The following is a 23379-nucleotide window of genomic DNA, read 5'->3' as shown; positions in this document are numbered from 1 at the left end:
TGAAATCACGTCTCTTTGGACCCGTTTGCACTAACCTGACACCGTCCAGCATCATGTAGGCTGCTGAGGGGCAGAGCCAGGCTTTGTGTTCTCAGACACTTGAATGCCAGAGCACTTGGGTCCAGCTATCTAAAGTAAGCTGACTTATTAGTCCAGCTCTAGGTTGTTTTTATTTTTCAACAAAAATGGCAATTTTTAATATTGTTGCTAGGACAGGGCATTCTTTCTTGTTCTGGTTTGCTAAAATCCTAGCTTATTTGATAGCATAGTCTTAATCAGGCAGGCCGTTTTAAAATTCAGGTTTTTTCTACTTCTGATTTGAAAGGGTGAAATTTGAGGGGATTAAGATTTGGCTCCTCTTAAAGATAAATATTGATAAATAATAACTACCCAATAATAACAGGCATCCTAAGGTGAGTACTTTCTCATATGGCTTTGGAAGCCAGCGGACTTGGAACAACATTATATTTTAAGTTTCTGTTTAAAGTTTAACTTAAGGCCCTACCAGGGGAAGACTGGCCAGAAGACCACCTCCTAGCCTAAATACCCTTGATGTGGGTACTGCCATTCAGTGGTGCTATCCAGAGGCTTCTGTCGCAAACCTGTGTGTTACCAGGTCACCCCAGAAAAAGGAATTAGCAGTTACCTCCAGTTGCTGAGAGATCATGGGTTTGGATCACATCTTTATTCCCTTCCAAACAGACTCTTACAGGGGATTATTTGGAAGCCAGAATTGAGCCTGTATGGATTCAGCTTGGTGCTCTTCTTCAGAGACAAACTCCTTTTCTACAATGTCTTAATATAGCCTGAGTCAGTCTATTCAGATGACCTGTGCCTTTCTGCCTTGGTCATCATGCTCTTCCTGTGTTAGCCCACTCAGTCTTCTGGGAACTTGGGAAGAAAGAGAAGTTAATATTTTAACCAAGAATGTTTTAAAAATTAACCTCCCTTTTTTTGTTTGTTTGTTTCATTAGGAAAACATATAAACATACACTTTATGTATAATATATACAAGATAGCAAAGTGAGGGGTTCCTGTTTTACAGCTCCCTCCCCTTCCTCCACCAAACACTGTTTTATTGTAACCTGCACCCTCCCCCAGGTTTCTGCCCCGGTGCTTTCTGGTTAGGTTTGGGCGCGCACAGCACAGGGACCCTTGAAGCCTTGGTAAGGCAGAGTTTCTCTGATGCCCATTTGGCTTTATAATTCATACTTATCTCTTGCAGGGACTTCACAAAGCTGAAAAAAGTAGACCAGCCCAATCTCACAGCCAAAGCAGGTTGCAACAGACAACAGTTTCATCCAGATTAAAAATAAACCAGCAGCCTGCGAAAGACAGTCGGGCTCCCTGGATACCTCCAAACCCCACGTCCCCGCCAGCATCTCCAAAGTGGTATGTCATTTTATTGTCTCGCTCAGGTCACGGGTGACCTGTTGTTCAGAGCCACTAAAGCAGCAGCCTTAGTTCCCACTAAAAAGAAAAGCTTATTAGGGTGAGAATACATAAGAAAATTTTGTCTAAAAGCCTGTTGGTTCCTTTTTCCTACCTGCTTATGGGGGACGTAACCTCCGTGGGCCACCCAGCACCTTGTGGTCATTGTTGGAGGGCCAAAGGCTTTCCTCACTTGACCCTTCACCCAATAGATCTAGTTAGGTGAGGCCAGGAACTGTGCCTTCCCCATATCGGAATGCCAGTGCCTAGCACAGTGCCTGACACTTAGTAAATCCTAGTAGGCATTCAATAAATCTTTGCTGAATGAATGAATATATTAAAGTAATTCTAATTCAGTTCAATGATGATTATAGAACCACACACATCCCTCACAGAGACTGTCTGACTGTGGGGGACAGTTAGGGTGACGCTGACGTTACTGCTGTCCCGTCATCCGTAGCCCAGGGAGGACAAGGAGCCACCACTCCATAGAGCCAGAGGGAAGGCCTTGTCTTCCAGGGGCACCGGGGTCCAGTTAGGGGGAAGCAGTCTCTGGGGACACCGTTCAAGGGGAGCTTGTCCACCATGGGGTGGTAGTTTTTGAAAGCACAATGGGAAGGACCAGGGAGTCCGTCTGGAAAAGGAAGGCAGCAGAAAGCAGTGCTGTGGGGAGCAAACGAGGGCGAAGTCGGGGACTCAAGGCGTCTGTCTTTTGGGAGGCTGGCAGGAGACAGGGTAAGAGGCCTGGTGGAATGGATTCCCCTTCAGTCTTTGAATGATTCTGAAGGAATGGTTTTGCTTTATCCATCAACCCTTACTTTAAAGTTGAAGAAACAATGTCTAGAGGATTGAATGTCTTGCTTATGTAGCAGAGCTGGGACTGATAATGGGTCTTCTGCTTTCATAATGTGCTTTTTCATTTTTATTTCCTCTGAATGCTCTCTTTTTATATATGTTAGTATAGAGATGTGGATTCAGTTGGTAAATATCAATTAGCTGAAGTTTGTATTGCAACCAAATATACCGTGTCCTCTAGAGTGTATGTGCGGTTGGCGAGGGAGGGGAGTGATAAGGCTTCCAGCCTCAAGGTGCTGTATCAGGCCTTAGAAAGGTACGGATTTGCTTTGTAATGTGGAATGTAATTAGTGACCCAAATCTGTATGTTAAAACAGAGTTTGGTTGAAGTTGATCCATTTGTCTGTCATTGACATTTCCTTTTCATTTGGATTAGCGATTGCTTCTGAGAAGCAAAAGAACTTCTCTCCTTTAGTACTGAGCCTGGACCCTGGAGGCTCTCGTTCTTCTTCATAGTCAGCTTCCACCCGAGGCCCCGTGTGCTGGAGAGGACCTTTGATTTAATGCTTTTGTCTTCTCTGAGCTGACACCTTTCAGTGAGTCATTGGATGTGGAGTGAAGGATTACAAAGAGACACTTTGCCATTTCTTGCAGTGCTGCGTGGCTAAAGGTGAAATCTAGCCCCAAAGAGGGCGCCAAAGAGCAGTCTGTCCAGCAAGAAGATACTCGGGAGGAAAGTCAATTGACAGGTGCTGTTGAGCACGAAGCAGTGAGGTTTGTGCTGGTATTTTTCAAATCTTTGACAATGTAAGGGCCCCTCTCACGTAGATTCTAGATTGAACCTTCTCTTTGCTGTGTGTAAAGTTCGTTATTTAAAATGTAAATTATTGACATTTTCTGTCAAACTGTGCAGCTTAGACAGTGAACCCCTTTTTTATTATTTTATTCATTCAAAAATTATATGTTGTGTGTGTCAAGTGCTTTCCATGTATTAACTCTGAATCATTATAACCCTGTAAAGTAGGTACTGCTGTTATCACACACCCCCCCCCATATTTCAAACGAAACAACTAAAGCAAGAGATGTTAAAGAATTTACCCAGGATCACACTGTTAGTCAGTGACCAAAGCTGGGGTTTGAACCCAGGCAGTCTGCCCCTGATGCTCTGTTCTTCTGGTTGCTAAGCACAGCAGGCAGTGTTAGATCTAGGATGGAAGTTGGAGGGACAGAGATTAGGAGAGGCAGATTCGAGAGTCATCTTTGCAGCAGTGTTAGTCATGCAGGTAGGTGAAATCTATAAGGGAGCAAGTATGAAACAGAATTCAGTTGCAGGTCAAGGACTGAGCTTTGGGTTAGCTCCCCAGGGAGCAAGAATAGGAAGTGGAACCAACGGAAGAGCATCAAACAAGAAGAAAAGGCAGAACAATGTACTACGAGTGAGCCGTAACGAGGGAGGGCGCCGCGCGCACTTCGTGTCTGTTGGACGGGTGCCTAAGCGTGTTTGTGCCGTGGGCTTCTTTGGTGGTTTGGTGGAGCCTTTGGATTTTGTCCAACAATAATTTTGGGAATGCATACATAAAATATACATATTTTTTTAAATTATATGTGTGTCAATTGTCTACCAATTGCTTGTTTTATATGTGGTACAGTTGTGAGCGCTATGGAAACTATTAAAAAAGGGCAAAAAAGAATACCAGCCGCAGCTTATTTATGGTCAGTAGGAAGGACCTGACGTTAGCTGTAATTTAAGGCAGAGCATGGTGTGCACCCTAAGAGCTGAAGGGTTAAGAGCAGAGATTTTAGAAGGATGACAGCATACATCCTGCTGCAAAAACGTAGGCCTCATGTAGAGAGATGAAAAATAAATCAGGACCTGAAGAATAGGTCCTGATAAGGTGAGAACCTTCCATGAGAGGACAGCAGTGAAGGCAAGTCTCTGTGCATTTGTTATGCTGAAATTATGGGAAAGTAAAAATGAATATGGGCCATTAAATAATTTGATAATATTTACATATCCTAAACTGAAAGAATCTAAGCCCATCCACAGGCGGTCAAGTTGTTCAGGGTTAGCTTTTCCTTCCTCTTTTTATTTGACTTCACTGTGCCTGTAGGGTGCTCCTGGGAGTCCATTTCTTTGTCTAAACTTGTAGCTACAGCAACAGCTTTATTTTATAGTTGAACAAGAAATCCTAAGCCCAGTGAAGGCTAGTTTTCTTAAGAATACTCGTGGGCAGTTTTTGTTGCCCTGACACTAGCAAGCAGAGCTTCTGCACAGAAGTGCCTTTGTACTCGGAACGCTACCTGGGGGACCTGCGGCTGCAGGGAGGTTGAGTTACCTCCCCAGTCCTTCGTGGAGCGAGGACCGGCCCTCGGGAGGGTCCCCGCACTCGGGGGGGGTGGGGGGGGTCCCAGCTCTTTCTGTGGTGTCGACATCTTGCAGGTCGGGGCAGAATCGGTTTAACTTTTTGTACTGTCTGCTAGACTTGCTTGGCTTGATGCAGAAACTTCCAAAAGACTGAAGGAACTTGAAGAATTAAAAGCTGAGGAAGTGGACAAAATGCAAAAACAGAGGTAAATATGTGTTTCTGAGGTAGAGAAAGCTAAAGCGGGCCTGTTCTACATCATCTAGCTGTTTTCACAACTAATTGAAATTGCTTAAAGGTGTAGTCACACTTTTTATGGTTACTGGCTGCCCGCCTGCTGAGAAGACTTTGAAACCACCTAAGAAGCCTACAGGGGAGCCAAGATAGGGGCCCACGGGGGTCCTGGCTGCTCTGGGGAGAGTTGCAGTGACTGTTTTGTGCTGTCCTCTAGACTGTTGGCTTGATGCTGAGAGGACTGTTGAACTGGAGCTCTCTCTAGTGTCAGCCTGGCGGGTTGTTTGCTAAGGACCCTCATGCTGGTCTTCACGTCTCTCCTTGGCGGGCGGTGTCGGGGTCAGACTGTCCAGACAAGTCCTCTGATTTTCCGGCTGGAGGGTTGGGATCTAGATGCCAGTGTCCTGAGAGCTGAGTTGGAGAGGAGGGTTGGAAGTCTTACCCCTTGGGGTTCAGCACGCACACATGATCCCTCTTTGGTGGGTACCTGCAGCCTCAGCCATGATTGGCATCCCTTAAATCACAAGACCCTTCTGGAGAATGAGTAACCAGACTTCTCACAAGTTGGAGAGAGTCCAACTTCTCAAGCAGCCTTTGATTCTCGTCTCCCATGTTTAAGTTACCCACTCCCAGCTCACCTTCAGGCCCAGACGTACCTGGTACTACCAGGCTTGTGCCAGTGTAAGTCAGAAGTGCGGATTGTGTGGGTTTTCCGTTCTCCCCATTCCTGGCTAAGAATCCAGCTTTCTTGGGTCAGCTTAGTGAGTGCTTACCTTCGGCCTTCTGCTGTCTGGCCCCCCTTTTTCCTTCTCTCTGTGGGTTTATGTCTAACTTTGTGGCGTTTGGGGCGGGGACACAATTAGATTCACTTGTTCAGTCTTCTGCCCTCTTCAGTTGTGTGAAGGTGGTCATTACTCCTTTACAACGCAGAGTCTAATGTACTTCTTCCAGTGCTTTGATCCAGCACCAGCACTGTCACATCTGCCTGGGGGCTTGTTAGGAATGCAGGGTCTCAGGCCTCAGACCGACCGAATCAGGATCTACATTTTTTTTTTAACAATTTTATTCATTTATTTATTTATTTATTTTAGAGAGAGGGGAAATGAGAAAGAGAGGGAGAGAAACATCACTGTGTGTTTGCCTCCCACACTCCCCCAGCTGGGGACATGACGTGCAACCTAGTCATGTGCCCTGACTGGGAATCGAACCAGAGACACTTGGTTCGCAGGCCGACACTCAATCCACTGAGCCACAGCAGCCAGGGCTAGAATCTGCATTTTAACAGGATCCCTTGGAGACTCGTATGGCCATGAAAATTGGGGAAGCATTGTGGTTTTATAATCATTTTACTTTTCCTTCATCTGGAGGGAGTAATAAATAAATTTTCAAAATAGGATGCTTTTCTTGCTTTTGATTTTAATTTTCTATTTTATTTCTAAATAGTGTTTCTACTACCCAGTTAGCAGACGAGGTAGAGAAGGAAGTTCTGGAGCGTTTGAAGCCTCTCCTGGTCAAGGCTCAGGTAATCTAGTTCATCCCATTTGCTTGCCTTTTGGGCGTTCTGAAATGGAAAGAGTCACGGCAGAGGTCACACTGACCTCTGCAGGGCTGAGTGCTGGGCAGCTGGGGGCTGCAGTGCTGAACAGTGCTGCGCAGTGTGGGCACAGAGCTGCAAGGGCCCCCGTGGGCCCCCACAGACCACCACTCACTACTGATGGGGGTTAGGGGAAGAGAGCAAGTCCCACATTTCAGAAAGGTGAGATTTTAGTTTGGGAGCCGAGTTGAGATTGCAATTTCCACTCTTAATCAGATAGACCTGCTGGTGGTGATGTGTTTAACGAACTGCTTCCACTCCAGTCCTGTGCTCTTTCACTTCAGTGGTTTGGAATGACTGACTCTTTTCCGAAGGAGGGGGATATTAGCACAGCTTCTGTGCGCAGACCAGGACTTTTTTGAAGATGAAATTGAATATAGTACCACCAACAGGTTGTCCCGTCCTCCTCTAAGCAGTAGGCTGAATGTCATGGCCAGACGCGGTAGATCTACCCTGTAAATAGGAGCAGTCTTTGTGTATGAATAGATGAGGCCACAGAAAAATATTATCCTCTTAAAGGGAACAAATGGCTTTCCAGGTCCCTGAAAAGGTCACTGCATTTCTGTGGCTCTAGTTTAAGAAATGTTGAATTATTATTAGAGGCCGTGGAAATCTCAGGAATATGGAACCGGGAGGGCTCTTAGAGACCAAGTCGTCCAACCTCCTCATTGTGGAACAGAGAAGTGGAGTAATTGCATAAAAACACACAGCTACTCCGACAATGTGTACGAAGTTGAGGGAGGAAGGAGGGCAGAAAGCCAAGATGAACACATGGCATTTATTTTCATGAAGGCAGAGTGCTTTGAATCACTGCGAAGCTGATGAACAGTTCCACACAGTAGTTCTTCTGCTACAGAATTCATTTGTATTAACATGGTTTTACATTTTTATAATTCATGGGCTTGCTTGTCTGTTTTACTAGAGAGTCAATTCTTCTCTGGAAGCAGATACTCATTTGAAGGCTTGGCCATCAGCAAACGCAGTGACTGCCCAGCCTGCAGAGGAGGTAGGTGTGGCATTATTATGCAATAATATCTCCGGTTGTGAGGAAAATAATGCGCACATTACTTTGCAAACACTAGATTATCCTACTCAAGAATTGGAAGTTCTTTTTTGTATTTGGCATGTTAATTCTTACAGTGTATACTTAGCCTCGTGAGTTAGATCAGCCTTGCAAACAAATCACAGAAATCTCTAGGGCCACAGGTTTCTGTTAGCGGCTCTGTTCCTCTACTCCTGGTGACAGTATGTGGGTGCACTTCATGACCCTGAATGTTGATGGCCTTCGGCAGAAGAGTGGCTGTCCTCATTTCCTTTCATTCAGCCTAGTTTTGCTCATTACTGGCCTAATTTCCTTTATACTTAGGACCTAATAGTTACTGTTAGGCCATTGTGTTTTGAGTGCGCAGTAATGACCAGGATTGGCCTAACAGAGACAAAAGGTAGCCCAAGAAAAAGTGATAACATTTGAGGGAAAAGACCAGTGTATTCTGTGGCCGTCCAGCCTGCGGAGGACTTATGGGAATGTTCCTACCTGCCTAGGGCTATGAATGAAAGGTGCTGATTGCATCCACTGAACCTTTGTGGGGGTTGGAAAGAGGTTATCGCTTTATGTGCTCAGAGCAAGTGGGGAGGCTTCAGAGGTAGAAGGAAGCTGGAATGAAGCTCCACCAGTCCAGTGACCTTAGGAAGAGGAAGGAAGAAAGTAGATTTCGACAATGTATCTCTATTATAATTATTAATTAGTATTTTAGCTGCAGCATAGTTTTGTAATCTTTGTGATTATAAGTTTATTGTACCAATATTTTGTGAAAGAATCTCAGGTGAGGGGAGGCTTCTAAGACTGGAAGCTGAAAGCCTACATTTAGCTCTTCCTGATCGGGTGTGCTCTGGCTTAGGGTGTCATGCGGCATGGCCCCCAAGTGATTCTTTTCTGTTCTGGCAACTAATCGGAAGGCAACTCCATGTGGCGTTTTAGTAAGAAAGGAAAATGAAGTGATCATAAATGCTGTCTGTGAGGTGAACATGTCTGAATATTATTAAGAATAATCATCCCTCTATATGAGAATTATACTGTAAGCATTAAATGGTCTTTAATACCATTTATTGAAAAAGAAAAGTAACTACCAGTAATTATTATTCTGGGCTGCTGTTAAACATTGGTATTATTGCAGACAGTTTCCCAGATATAACCAACAAGAGTCAATGTTTGTAAATAAGTGAATAAAAACAAACTAAAACACCTCATTGAAGTTGGCATGGTGAAATAAAAAGTTATTTTGCTGTATTAACTTATAAGAGGGCTGTGGGACCTTGGACAGAAATTTCTAGAAGTCTCACTTCTGAAATGGAGAAGATATTTGCTGCACTTTACAAGTAAAATACAGCTTTCAGTAGATTCACCTGTAGATAAGACAGTCTCTGACGTCAAGACAAAGTTCCTGGAAGGCCGCCATTAGAGCACATTTATCTGTCGTTGCTGCTATTGCCATTAACTGAATTTGCACATGAAATGTATTTTCCCAAAATGTATGAGTTTTGTGGTTTTTTTTTTAAGTTATAGATGCACATGGCTACAAATTAAACAATTCAAGAAGTCAAACCTCCCCACAAAGGGCTACCATATGCTGGTTCTGTATCCAGCTTCTTTCTTATTTTGGTGATCTTTCCATACCAACACACCTTGAGACCTTATCTTTTTTAACAGCCAATAAAGATATGAAGAAACAGCCAATCTTAATCAAAGTTAAAGAAATAAAAATTAGGTGAATAACCAATACAAAAAAATTTAGAGACAACTAAGCCAATAGTAGGGGTCTAGTTCATTGCTGTGCATAGTTGTATGTGTAATATATTTCATCTGTATAAAGAATGGGCTGTTAAGGATACTATGTGCCATTTCTTCTGTGAACTGGTAAAAGTCTTTTTTTTAATTGGCTGTGGCAGTAACCATTCATTGAGTGTCTCGTGTCAGCCACTGTTCTGTGTCCCAACATGCAAGTGCTTATATAAGCCTTACAGCTCTGACATCCAGGATTATTGTTTCCCTGTTACAAATGAGAGGACTGAGGCCCAGAGAAGTTAAGCGAACTTGCCCACAGGTGCAGGCATATCAGTGAGCAGAGCCAGGATTTAGTTCCAGGAATGTCTCATTTCAAAGCCTGGTATGATCATTTCCCCAGCAGACATTCTTTGCAAAGCCTCTTTCAGGGCAGATTATAGATATACAAGGAAGTAGAATCATATATTAGAACCATATATAGACATGTATTAGAATAAAAAAATACAATGCATATAAAAATGCTTTGCAAATCGTAAAGTGCTTTAGGAATGTCAAGAATATCAGCTCAAGAAAGGCTGGTCAAGCTCTCCCACGTTGTAGGTAGAAAGTCTCAAGCAAAGAAAAGAATCATGAACTTTGTGACATCATGAACCAAAAGAGAATATGTAGATAACATCCTCTGGCATATGTGACATGTAAAATATTGGATATTCTTCCGAGTACGGCACAAGGAAGATACTTGTTTTGCCAATAGGCAAAATAGGTAATGATAATTTACATGGACAATAATAGTAATACTTGGTTAGTGCTACTATTTAAATGACCGTGGTAAAAATTGTACTGATGTTACTGATTTCGATATTTACTAACTTCAGGAGAGGTTTAATTTAGCATAGAAACTATACCATTATGAGCTTACCATATGGTTGGTGTATTATGACCAGCATTTATCTTCAAGTTCCCCGTTTTTGTCTTGCCTGTCCATCCCCCTCCCTCGTTTTGTAGGCTACTGCTGTTGACTGTAAATCCAACAGCATTCGTCAGCTGATTGATGTATTGGGAGATACCACTCATTCTAAGATCTTGGAGCCTGACGCCTTAGCCACCTTGGAGGACAGCACATATTTGGAGACCATGATGCTCCGAATGGAGGAGATGGAAGTAAGGTCTGGGGCTGCAGGCTCTGGTTGGTCACTGGGGGTGACCTCTGCCAAGTGCGGGTCCGCTTGTGTCTCTCTCTGTAGCTTAGGACTTCAGAATCACACCACTGGTTTTACAAGGGGGAAACCCAGAAAAACTAGAATTATCTTCTGGGTCTCTTGTAGTACAGGCTTCCCCTTCTAGGTTAGTGTTCTAGGAACCCATCTGTATCAGTGAACCAGCTGGCCTTGTTGTGAGAGGCTGCCTTCGGCTTCCATGAATCTTTTTTGAAAACTCTTTTCAACGTGTTTGCCCATTTCATGATGGGTGATTGATGAGCACCCCTGCCCACACCGTGCTGAGTGTTCAGCAGTTTCTGACCAAAAACAACATGACCACCGTGCCCCACCCTCCTGTTCACCTGGCTCACCCTGAGCGACTTTTTTTGTTTGTTTCCTGGATGAAAAAAGTCCTCAAAGGAAAACATTTTGCTAATGTAGAAGGGGTGAAACAAAACAGTGGCATCATAATCAATGAGTTCAAAACCTGTTGTGAGCAGTGGAAAACACGTCTTGGTAGGTGCATGGCATCAAAAGGAGAGGCCTTTGAAGGTGACTGAAGTTTAAACATGTGAGAATAAATACACAATTTTTTGTAAATAAATTCCTGTGTGTTTTTTTAGGTCCCTCATAAATCCTAGCTCAACTGCCAGCCCAGTGTATGGCCTTGAAAAAGTCACTTACCCTCGCTAACAGGTGGGGTGTTTGTGAAGACAGAGTGAGGCGTGGGGTATCAGCGTGCCTCTAGCAGCCAGCCCACTGCCTGACACAGAGCTCAGAAAGTGGTCATTTTCACTTTCCCCTGATGTCACTGATATGATTCAAAAAACCACCAGGACCGTGGACTTCTCCTCCCTCAGCTTGTAAATGCTGTTTATGTGCCTCTTCTGCTAGCATGTGATCCTGACGTATCACAGATAGGTTTACCTTCTTTAATCTCCACGATAGTACTTTAGAATGCTTTTCTCAGAATTTTCAGTCTCAGACATTACCCAACCCAACTTTAGGGTTGTTCAGACAGGAAATTGAGACAAATAAGGAAGTAAGTGATGTGGCTAAGGTTGAAAAAAACGCCCACCAGAGCGAGGATGAGAATCCGCTCAGGTCCCCAGACAACCCCTTCACTGTTTCCTTTATAACTGCACAGTGATTAAATTTCATTTTGGCTTTGCTGCTAAATAGAAACACTATAGGAAAGACCGTTATTTTGTTGCTTTTTGAAAATTTAAAGATGTGTAGTATATCCTAGTCTCGGAACTGATTTCCTAGCCTTGGGAGTAACTGTCTAGACCTAAAGTGTCCAGTATGGTAGCCTGTAGCCCAATGTACCTGTTTAAGGTAAATTAATTAAGATTAAACACACTACTCATACTTCAAGTGGCCAAAGTGGCCTATAGTTTGTGGTTACTATATTGGACACATTTCCATCATCACAGCAAGCTCTGGTCTAGATTAGATTAATTAGATTAATTGCTTCATTTTATTTTAGACCTCACCTCATAAACTTATCACTTCCTGGCCTGGCAGATGCTTATTTCTGGCAACGTGTCAGTATCAAATGTATCTGCTGAGCGATGATATTCTTACTAACTCTGGTTTGTAATGAAAAGAACTTATTCTCATAAATTAAACTTTTTTTTTTTTTTTAAGAAATACCAGGAAGCAGTTCGCCAAAGATATAATAAAATTGTATATACTGATCCTCATCTTGGGATGCAGGAAGGAAAAAATGGAAATGGTGAGTATTCCCCTCACTTTTTTCCCCACCATTATATCCTGAAAATTTTCAAATATAAAGAGAAGTTGAAAGAATTCTACGGTGAACATCCATCTACCCACCTTATAGATTCTACAATTAACATGTTGCTGTGTTTGCGTTATTTATCCTCTATCCATCCATCAGTTGGTCTTATTTTCGGGTGCATTTCACAATAAATTGTGGACATCAGCACGTCATCCTAAACATTTCAACGTATGTGTCAGCAACTAGAGTTGATTATTTATGGCTTTTTCCTTTTGAGATAAAATTTGCATATAATAAAATTAACTCATTTCATGGGTTTTGATAAATGGATAATTATGCTTTTTTTCCCACTATAGTTTTGCCTGTTCTCAAATCTTGTATAAATGGAATCATACATGCATATATATTCTTTGTCTAAGACTTCTTTTATTCTGTATGACGTTTTATAGATTTTTCTGTTACTTGTTTCCTGTTGCCATTGTAACAAATTTAAGTGTGTAACAAGTTAAAGCACAAATTTAGTGATTTAAAACACAGATTTACTCTTACACTTCTGGAGGTCACAAGTCAGAACTGAGCCCTAAAGGACTGAAGTCAGTGTGTTGGCAGCTTCTGGGCTGCCTGCATCCCTGACTCCTGGCTGTATTACTCCAGGCTGGTCCGTTGTCACATTGCCTTCTCTTCTGTGGTCAAGTCTTCCTGTGACTGCCTGTTGTAGGGACACTTTGGTTGCATTTAGGGTGGACCCCAATAACCTAGAATACGCTCCCCATCTCAACATCCTGAATTTAAAGTTCCTCTTGCCATAGAGGAGAACATTCACAGGTTCCAGGGATTAGAATGTGGGCACCTTGCGAAGCCATTATCCAGCCTGGCAGCCTTATATAAGGAGTTCATTCCTTTTCGTTGCCAAGTAGTTTTCCATTTTATGCATGTTCCACATCTAGGTTATCCATTTGCTTGTGGATCTATGTTTGATTGTTCCTTGTTAGGAGTTATTAGAAATAAATCTGCTATGACTATATTCATGTATAGTCTGTGAGGACATACTTTTTTATTTTTCTTGCATAAATACCTAAGAATAGACTTGCCAAGTCATGGGATGGGCATGTGCCAAACCTTTCCCCAAAGTGGCTGTGCCACTTCCCACTCCCATCTATGGTGAGTTCCCGTTGCTCAGCATCCTTGCTGACATTTGATGTTGTCTTTAAGTATAACCATGCTGGTGGGCATGTAGTGATATCTCGTTGTGGTTTGAATTTCATCTCCATGATCAATAATGAGGTTTAGAATATTTTTAAGTGATTATTAGCCATTTGTGTATCCTCCGTTGTGTAGTGTTCGAATCTTTTTACATTTTTCTAATGGGTTATCTTTCTATCTATTTATTTTTGATAATCTGCTTCTAGAGCAGGGTACTTATTATAAACTTGCTCAGTAAAAGAATAAGAGTCCAGCATTTGGTTAATAAAAGATTGCACAACACTCAAGAAGCTTCACCATTCAGACCTGTACTGAACCCTGAGCCACCCAACACCAGAGAAATAAATACACAGTATTTTGAAACACAGAAGAAGCAATTTTTAAAAACTGGTCATACACTAAGTCAATCTATTTAGCATTTAACTGAGTTATAAAAAAATCTACCCTAAAATACTTTTAATCCAACAAGGGGTTTGCTTCATTATTAAGTCTAAAAATACAGTCTATTGCCACCAAGGACTTTCCAGGGTGGACTTCCCCCATTTCTGTTAGACAGAGGAGTGCAAGGAAGACTTCCCCTGTCCGTTAACCCATTGAGCTCCCTTCCCATGTGACCCTTATGCAGTCAGTATTTTAAGAAAAATAAAGCTTTCTCCACATTCCTTTCATTCTGGGGGCCTCTCAACGGTGCTTCTTTAGATGGTCTCTAAGTCCTGAATCACTAGGGTAGCCTCTTCCGCATCCCTGTCTCTTCCAGGGCCTCTCTGCAGCGTGAATCTTGTGTGTATGGTACGTTTTGAGGACTTCCAGAAGGCTTTCCCACATAGCTTACCTTTATGGATTTTTCCACAATGAGCCTTAATAAGTCTTTATTAAGGTGCAAGGAATTTTGAAAGGCTTTCCCAATTTCTTCCCTTCATAGGGTTTCTTCTCTCCAGTGCGAATTTTCCTGTGTTTCATAAGGATTGAATCAGCATAGGATTTCCTCCACTCCTGACATTTACAGTCTCCTCTGCAGTCCTGCTTCTCTGTGACTACAGTTTTTGAGTTGTAGGAATTCTTTATGCATTCTGGGTATACATTCTTTGTCATATATATAACCTTTTAAAGAACAGCTTTATTAAGATATAATTCTTTACATACCATAAAATTCCCCCTTCTGCACTGTCCTGTGGCATGTGAATTTGTAGTTTTTTTATGGAGTTGTGCAAACATCACTGCTGTCTAACTCGAGAATACTTCTATCATCTGAAGAGAAGCCCTGCATCTGCCGGCCGTCAGCCCTGCCCCCTCCCCCACCCCCGCAGCCACTGAGCTCCTTGGTGTCCGCAAATAGTTTTCCCCTCACCTAATTGTTTTATCACATGTGCTTCATCACGGCAGACAATTAGTTTTTATAAAGTCAAACTTTGAATTTTTCTCCTGTCATTTTTGCTTTCTTTGATCTAAGAAACCTTGGCCAAGTCCCAATTTGAGACAAGAGTCTCTTGTTTTCTCCTAGAAACTTTTACGGCTTCAGCTTTTATGTGTAGGTCTGGGATTCATCTTGAATAAAAGTTTGCCCGTGGTTTGAAGCAGCGGTTGTGGCTCATTTTTTCCCCCTTAATGGCTGTCCATTTGGTCTCCTAGCATTTGCTGAAGAGACTTTCACTCTTCTCCACTTGTAAAAGTTCCTACGCCCGCAGTTGCTAGGCTACAGTCACAATTTTGGCTGGGCAGTGCTACTCAGATTGTTTGACTCAGGCTTATCAGTTCCTCCCTTCCTCAATGAAAGGAGGTGAATAAAATGTGGTTAACCATTGCCTTGGGAGGAATCTCAGTGCCCAGAGTACTAGGGATGTAAAGGAAATTGTGGGTATAGACGGTTACAACACTAGCCTATGTCGCAGGTCATTTTTTTAAAATATGTGTTAGGGGTGTTGTCTCAGAACAAGTGTTCTCCATGTCAAATTCTGAAAGAAGAATGAGCCGTCCAAACACAATGCCGATTTGTTCATGTTTCTGTGCTTTTCAAGCACTCTCTTCTTTGCTCCTGTTGCTCACTCCATCCCCCAACCCTAATCCCACTCCCATTTTCAGCCTCAAAAAAGGTTGAAGCCGTTCTTCCAGGCCCGGCTCACGGGATCCTGCAGGTTCGGTGCCGGTGCGGGCAGTGCCTTTCCTGGCTTTCCTGTCCTGGAACTCGGTCCCTTCCTTGCCGCTGAACTGCCATAGACTCCCGGCACGTCCTGTATGTGCAGAGCTAGGCCACAGCTTCTTTGAGGCCAGAGTCTGTCACACTCCCCTGTGTTTCCCACCGCACCGCGCACGGGCCAGCACTGGACTTGGCAAATCAGTGGGCACTGCAGCATCTTTTTGTAGCGAAGCCGGGGAAAGGCCATTTGCTTCACAGACGGTGTGGCCATTGGCCACAGAGTTAGGTTGCATCCTGCAAAAGACAGTCTTACCTAGGACTCAGCGTTCCCTTTTTTCAAGGGCAAGTTGAAGGATTAGTCACTATCTATGACTGTGCATAAAGTCTAGGTGTACATTGGAAAAAGCTCTTTAGAACACTAGGAACTGAAATGGGTCTTTGGACACTTAACTCCAGACTCAGGAAATCATCTTAAAAGCCCTGTGTTTCCAGTCGTTCAGGTGGTATGTTCAGTTGCATCACAAAACCACATTTAAAGTGATTTTTTAATTGTGCAGGGTCTAACCTATATATCCTCTCTTCCTGTGAATAGTTGAAAATTGATTGTATTCAGCAGTATTTTTACAAAAACTGATTTATGCAGTATTTCTGACAGTAAGAAATCACAGACATATAAATGAGTTAAGAGAAAGTTATTTGACTTAGAGATTCTCCTTGCCTAAGAGAAGGACAACTTTTCCCACATTTGAAATGCACTTAAAATTATAAATAATCTAGAACTCAAAAGAGCTGTTAAGCCTGCAAGGCATAGTTAATAAGTTAATGCAGATTTTCCAGCAATGCCCATAGACAAATTAAATCAGCGAATTAAGTGTTCAGACAGAAGTGTTTTTTTCCTGCTGCCTAATCAAACCACTTAAGGGTTAAAGATTAAGACTTCTTGAATGGGTGGCTAGATCCTAAGGGAACCCGAATAGTCTGGGGCTTCGCACAGACTTCTTCAAGGAGTCTTCCTCAGAGCTAACAGAGCTCGAAAAGGAGTTTATTTCTTAAAAGTGATTCCGCATTGGCTTGTGTCTTTGTAACTTAAATTCACCTTTTCATTTAAAACAAAAACTTCTTTTCATTGCACTGCTCACTAAACCCATTGTGCTTACACACCTTGTGCATGCGATTTCCTCGCAGGTTGCTGGCCACGGGACAGCTTTGATATGTACTTTGACTTTTCTTCATGTTCAGTCATTTTATGCCTCTCCTTTTCTAGACCAAAAACTCCCAGCAGGAAGCGAAAGGCCCCTTTCTCCTCATCCAATCAGGATCACAAAGACAGCAACCAGCAAAGCCTCGGACGTGAACATCGTGTTGGAAAGGCCCTGGAATGGCAAGTAAGTAGTAATGAGACCGTCTGGTTTCATTGCAGTTGTTGCTTTTTGTGTTGTTTTCATATTCTTTCAATTTGCACAAGACAGAAATTCTTCTTTTGAGCAAGGTCTTGCCAAAACTGCAAGATGGCTCAGTAAAACAGAGTATTTATAAGCTGAGCATAGAGTATATAGCACGTTAAGGGCCTGGGTTTTCTTGTTGAAAGCATCACACAGGCACATGTGGTTATACTGATAATTACTGCCAGATCTGCATTCAGAATTCTTTCATCCCTGGGACAGGAAGTCCTCCCTGTGGAGGGTTAGTCCAGGAAAAGGGGAAACCATGGGCGGCGATGACATGTTGAGTTTTGTAAGCCTTTCTTTGGTTAGCAAACCATCAGGGTAAGTGAGCAGTTTACCCTTTGCTTACAGATGGTTTTGAACATCGTCATTTTTATTTGCTCTCAGTTCCCTGGATGAAAGTGTGGACACAGAGGAGAAATCGGAGCAAAGAGAGGCGCCCCTTGTCTCCCTTTCAGAAGATTCTGCACAGAGAGAGGGTCGAGCCGCCCTTTCTGTCCCTCCTGGCATGCGACGCAGCATTGGTGACTACTGCCGCCGCTACGAGCAGTACCTCCGGGTGATATCTCACGAGGCCGTGGGCTCCTTCAACCCATGGCTGATGGCTGAAAGGTCAGTAAAATGTTATGTGCCTCCGTTTAGGAACAAGTGCCAAATGCTAACTGACAGAAAGGCTGGAGGAAGGACTGGCCAAGGTCTCGTGCTGTGCGTTCGGGCCGTGCCGTTCCCGGGGCTGCTGCGGGGCTAGTGGCCGGGCTTCTCTGCCAGCTGCCTTCCTTCAGACAGAAGAGTCTGAGGGACAGCCTGGCTGACGTCACCCCCAGGAACGTTCTGCAGCCTCCCCTCCTTAGCAGAGGCACACAACTCAAGTCAGGGAGGGTGGTGTCCTCTTGCTCTTTGTGAGGGCTACGTCCATCAAAGAGCACAAAATAGTACCGGGTCAGAAAAGGTTATGATGGTGAAGTCTTCCCGGTCAGGACAAACCTGCACACAGGAGCAGGCCTCTGGGCCCTGCAGCCTTTCCTCCCCGAGAAAAGTCGTTTGTGCAGTTCTAAAACACAGTCCTACTGCTACTCAAGTTTTGAAGAATGGGTAACCTTTTTTATGTAAGGAGTTCATTGAAAGAGATGTGTAGCCCTGACTGGTGTGGCTCCGCTGTGGTCCCGCAAAGCAAAAAGTCACCAGCTTGTTTCCTGGTCAGGACACGGGCCTGGGTTGCGGGTTCATTCTCTGCCCTGTTGGGTAGGAGAGGCAACTGATTGATGTTTCTCTCCCTCTCTCCCTCTCTCCCTCCCTGCCCCTCTCTCTCTCAAAAGAAAAAAGTATAAATTCTTTTTATATTGGACCCAAGTTTAAATTCCTCGTGGGTATCACTTTATTACTAACATGCAAATGCTTTTTCATCATTAAGCCAAATTGTGTACTGTGACTCCATTACTTCCTCTTTACTTGCTTATTCATTCAGATTTGTATTACCCACTCACCCCCCCCCCACGCTAGCCAACACCTCATTGTAGTCCTATCTCTGCTTCTCACCTTCACCCCACCCGTCCTCCTTAGCCCTCCTTCCTCCTGCCCAGGTGCGCTGGGCCGCTCCCGGAGTCTGCCGTGTGCTTCTCGCTCTGGGACTTCCTTCTTCACTTCCCTCCCACGTTAGAGCCTTTGCTCGCTGGTGCCCTCACCTTCCTTCGTCTGGGTTTACTCTCTTATTTTGAGGGAGCTTATCCTGCTTTGCGTATTGGAGGACATTTCTTGAGATTTGCAGGTGTGGCAGTGTCTTTATTGTGTCTTCATCCTGATGGGTGATTTGGCTGAGTTTAAAACTCCAAGCTTATTTTTTACAAAGAATATACTCCTCCTTTCATTTGCGGGGGTGAAGGAGTGATTGTCACTTGGCTGCCAGGAGCAGGGGTGGGAACCTATCCATCTAGCTGTTCGTTCTGCAGATGTTTACCCCGTGCCCCCGTTTCCTGCCCCACACCCCACCCCACCTTCACGCTGCTCAGCACCCCGGCTTCCTGAGTCTCTGCTGAGAGACACGTCGCCTTGCTTTCCTTGGCCTTTCCCTCGGCAGGCTCTTAGGTCCCAGCATCCTCTGGACCTCTCTTTGCTGCTGAAGCAGCTGTGATTCTTCTGTGTGCACTTGACTTTCTGAAAATCCTGGGCATTTCTCATCTGCTGTTTTATTTGTCTCCTTGTAGATTCCTGTATATATTTGTTTCCTTTTATTTTAGTGGACCTCTGGGTGGGATTGGAGGTAATCACTTAAATTCAATCCCTCCGGCTTAACCAAAGTCCTAAAACTTCTCTTTAATATACAATACCGTTCAACATATAGGAGACCGTTTGTTCTGGTAGAGAGGCACCTTTATTTTGTGGGGGAGGAGCACAGGTAACCGTGACTCGCTGCTGTGTGTGAGCACAGGGTCCTGCATGGGCTCACTTGCTCTCCCAGAACGTGTCTGGATGGTTAGTCTGACGGGTGCGTGGCGACACCCAGAGCTTAGAGACACGCCCAGGCGGATAGACAGTTTGTCCCTGTGTGTTGTTACCACTTGATAAATGATACACTTTGCTCCTAGTTGTTTTGTTGATGGAGGGGAAGCTCTCTCGGTCTATAAGGAATAATAGGCTGAAGTGTAGAGGACAGAGCTATTAAAATAGGCCTGGATTTTTACAAATGAGCTCTCCTGTGCTATGCTTGGGCCCTCACGTGACAGTGCATCTGAATTTTCCAGGTGTCTTTGGTCTCTCTTGTTTTTGTTTCTGATTTGAGTGTTCCAGAATGAAAGTTGTGTTGATCAGATCTTGAAAAATTATCCTAAGACAGTTGACGTCACTTAATAGCGTTTTGTGTGAGGGAGAATTTAGATGATTTTTTTCTTTAATGCCTCTATTTCTCTTTACACCTTAAGAAAAGCACTGTATCAGTCGTTAGAGGGACGAAATGGTATATATTGGATATAAATCGAAGAGTGATTGTGAAAAGAAAGACTTAAGGTGATGCTTTTGATAAAAACAAACTCTTAAGGATTCCTGGTTTGAACAACAATTCAGGAGACTTCTGGTTGAAAAACACAGATTAAACATATACACTGTATTTTTCGCTCCATAAGATGCACTTTTTTCCCCCCAAAGTGGGGGGGAAACGTCTGTGCATCTTATGGAGCAAATATTGTGTCACAAACCATGATGTGTATCACCTGACTTGTCAACGGTGCGACAGCTGTTAGAAGAGGAAGCAGTGGGCCCATGCGAAACCCCTGGGGACGCTTAAATGTCCCACTTTACTGCTGAATCTCAGGGCGTCTGGTCAGTATGAAGATAGCGAAGAAAGTGATATCAGTGATTGTGGACAACTGAGCTTCATAAATTCTGACACCAGTGATGATGAGTTCTTGGGGTTCCCAGAAAACTAGAAGAGTACTTGAACCTTAAAGTCTCTCATTCATTAATGACAGTGATGGTGGTCCTTAATACCGCTACTGACTGCTGTTCACTTTACATGGTTGAAATATTATTCTGTTTTATTTTATTAAATATTTTAGTACACCATTTGGTTCGGAATATTTTTTCTTGTTTTCCTCCTCTAAACCTAGGCGTGTCTTATGGTCAGGTGTGTCTTATAGTGTGAAAAATATGGTATTTATCTTTAGCCCCTGTATCTTTACCTGACTGTATGTCACTAGAAGAATAAATAAAAGGCATGGACCTGTAAGTGACAGCAAACAAGAAATAGTAATAAAATTTTGGAAGCCATAAAGCCGTTAGACAAATAGCAAATGACTTAGCAGACCAGAGGGAGCCAAGTGCCCGATGAGGCTAAAACCAAGTGTTAGGTTGATTTATGCAAAACCTCGTAAAACTCAGGAATGAGAAGCACCAGGTGCCTGTAAGGCATAGGTGCAATTAAGTCAGAAAATAGGGGCTTGGTGGAAACTCTCATTCTTGAACAGAACAGATAGGTCAGCTTACCAGACTTTGATGAAAGCCGTGGGAGAGGCAGGGCCTCTCACGCAGATAGAAAGAGCTCAGAGGAAGCCAAGACAGTGCAGGAAGGAGCATAAAACATTAAAACAAATTAAAAGTAATCTTCTCAGAGACATCAGTGAAGCTATTACATCTGGAAGCAGTAGGATATTATAAAAATAAACTTTCAAAGAATAAAACGAGTTCTTAGAAATTAAAATGTGGCTGAAATAAATTCACTGGAAGGGTTTAGAGAAAAAGATCTCTCAGGAAGTAGAATTTTAAAAAAGCAAATAGGGATAGATAATAGTGAAAACGAGATTTTAAAAATTAGAGGATTATTGTAAGAGAGCCAGTGTCTTAGCTCAGGCTGCCATAACAAATACCATAGGCTGTGTGGCTTAAGCAACAAAAGTGCCTCACAGTCCCGGAGACTAGGAAGGTCAAGGGCCTGCTTCATGGTTTTCTGGCCACCATCTGCTTTCTGTATTCGCACCTGGCACAGAGAAAGGTCCTCTCTTGTGTCTGTTATGAGGGCGCTGATCCCACGCATGAGGGCTCCACCCTCGTGCCCTAATCACCTCCCATAGGTTCCACCTCCAGACCCCATCACCTTTGGGGTTAGGCTTTAAGATATGAATTTGGGGAGAGGGTAGGGCACAGATTTGTGGTTTATAGCATTCAACATCTGAATAATAGGAGTTCCAGAATGTGAGAACAGGGAAAATGGAGGAATGGGAAATAGGATATTATCAAAGAAATACTATAAGAAAATTTTCCAGAAGACTGTTAGTCTGTAGATCGGAAGAGTTCATTGGTTGTCCATTGCAAGTTAGTGAGTGAATAAATAAATGAATAAGCAAATAGAACTGAACACACTGTGGCACATCATTTTGAAAAGGAAATTTGAGCATTCCAGTGTAAGGAGAATATGATAAAAGGCTCCAGAGAGTTAAAACTGCACATATTCAAATCAGAAATGAGAATGGTGTATTGTTTTCAGTGTCAATACTGCTAGCAGATATTAGAGCATATTTCCAAAATTTAACCTAGAATTCTGTGCCCAGCTAAATTATTAATTAAATATAGGGGTATAAAAACATCTTTAGGTCTGCAAAGCGTCCAGACATCCAGTTCCCATGTACTCGCTCAGTAAGCTGCTGGAGGGTGGATGCCACCAGTGCCGGGGCACGTGGAGGAAGAGGAGGACGGCCTTTAGGAGACTGAGACTCCAGCATGGAGCTTCCAGAGAAATGGCCAGAGCTATTCCTGGAGGAGAACTTTTCCTGGGAGCATAGGAAGCAGCCAGTCCAGATTGGAGTAGGAGGGCAGAGAGCTGCAGGAGGACCGGTTTCCGGAGAGGAAAGGCAAAGCGAGGAAGGTTAAGAAGGGAAAAAAAACCACATCACTTACTGTGTTTGAATGTGTTAGGAGTATGTTGGCATTTCATAGCGTGATGATTCCATAATATAGAAGAATTAGTGACAGGGATACGGAAAGCAAAGCAAATGCAAAAACAAGGTAATCACTTCATGACGCACATGGTAATTGGGACCACTTCTCCCGCTGAGGATAACTCTGAATAGAAAAGCTAGATTAAAAATAACACACACGCTGGCGGCATCAGGAAGTTAACTGGGTGATGGAGAGTAACTGGGGCAGGGTCCTGGAGAAGCCACCCCGGGGAGGGGAGCCCCTTGCCTGGCACCTGCGTTTTCAGATTAGAGGACAGAGGTGGGACCGCAGGCCTGCCGTGGTGGGGGAGTTGTCCTGGTGAACTTGCCTCACTTCGATCGGGCCCTGCAGCGGGGGTGGCCTGGTTGCCAGCAGGCCCCCTCGGGGACTCCACTCAGTGCCAGGCTATCCTGGTTCCTCAGATTGCATTGAGGTGATTCTAGATTACTGCCCCCAGGCACCAGGCAGAAGCTAATATAAATTTTCTCTGAAGGATAGAACGTTGTCTTAGGACCTAAAGCATTTTTAGAATTTTTAAATACAATGTCTGGTATATGGTGAAAAATAACCAGGCAGCAGAGAGACATGACAATAACAAGAACAGACCTACAGTCGCTCCAAATGCGAGACCTCTCAGACACAGACGCTGGCATAACGAAGACATAAACCATAAATTCAGGGAGCTCTACCATTTAGGCCCCAAGCAAGAAAAATAAAAATTAATCTCTGCATAGGCATATCCTACTAATGTTGAAAAATCAAAGATAAAGAGAAAAAAATCTTTAAAAATCAGCTGGAGGAAGAAAAAAAGAGAAACAGTGGAAGCTGGAAGATCTAGCATATCTTTTCAGGTTCTAAAATAAAAGAACGCCCAATTTGGAGTTCTAAGCCCAGCAAAATATATTTCAAGAAGGAAGGTAAGAGAGGCTCCAAACAAAGCTAAGAAAATTTATTACCAGTGGACTCTCACGATAGGAAATATTAAAAGGATATTTTTTAGCCAGAGCAAAAACAGTCACAGAGGAGAGGTC

At 43.4% G+C, this 23379-nt stretch overlaps 1 protein-coding gene across 1 annotated transcript in view; it reads left to right on the top strand.

The window, feature by feature from the left end:
- KIAA0753 (KIAA0753 ortholog) overlaps window positions 1–23379 on the top strand; it is a 57720-nt gene that overhangs the window by 30223 nt on the left and 4118 nt on the right. Inside the window, exons 9-17 of the mRNA XM_090292893.1 lie at window positions 1226–1392; window positions 2881–3000; window positions 4708–4797; window positions 6267–6345; window positions 7340–7423; window positions 10205–10360; window positions 12049–12136; window positions 16744–16864; window positions 17312–17536. Coding sequence (XP_090149019.1) covers window positions 1226–1392; window positions 2881–3000; window positions 4708–4797; window positions 6267–6345; window positions 7340–7423; window positions 10205–10360; window positions 12049–12136; window positions 16744–16864; window positions 17312–17536 — 1130 coding nt within the window. The remainder of the gene's footprint in view (window positions 1–1225; window positions 1393–2880; window positions 3001–4707; window positions 4798–6266; window positions 6346–7339; window positions 7424–10204; window positions 10361–12048; window positions 12137–16743; window positions 16865–17311; window positions 17537–23379) is intronic.

This window comes from Furipterus horrens, unplaced genomic scaffold, assembly GCF_987537825.1.
Source record: "Furipterus horrens unplaced genomic scaffold, mFurHor1.1.pri manual_scaffold_11, whole genome shotgun sequence".
Lineage (NCBI taxonomy): Eukaryota > Metazoa > Chordata > Mammalia > Chiroptera > Furipteridae > Furipterus > Furipterus horrens.
Note: the sequence above shows the minus strand (reverse complement) of the source record. Positions and strands in the feature narration are given on the sequence as shown.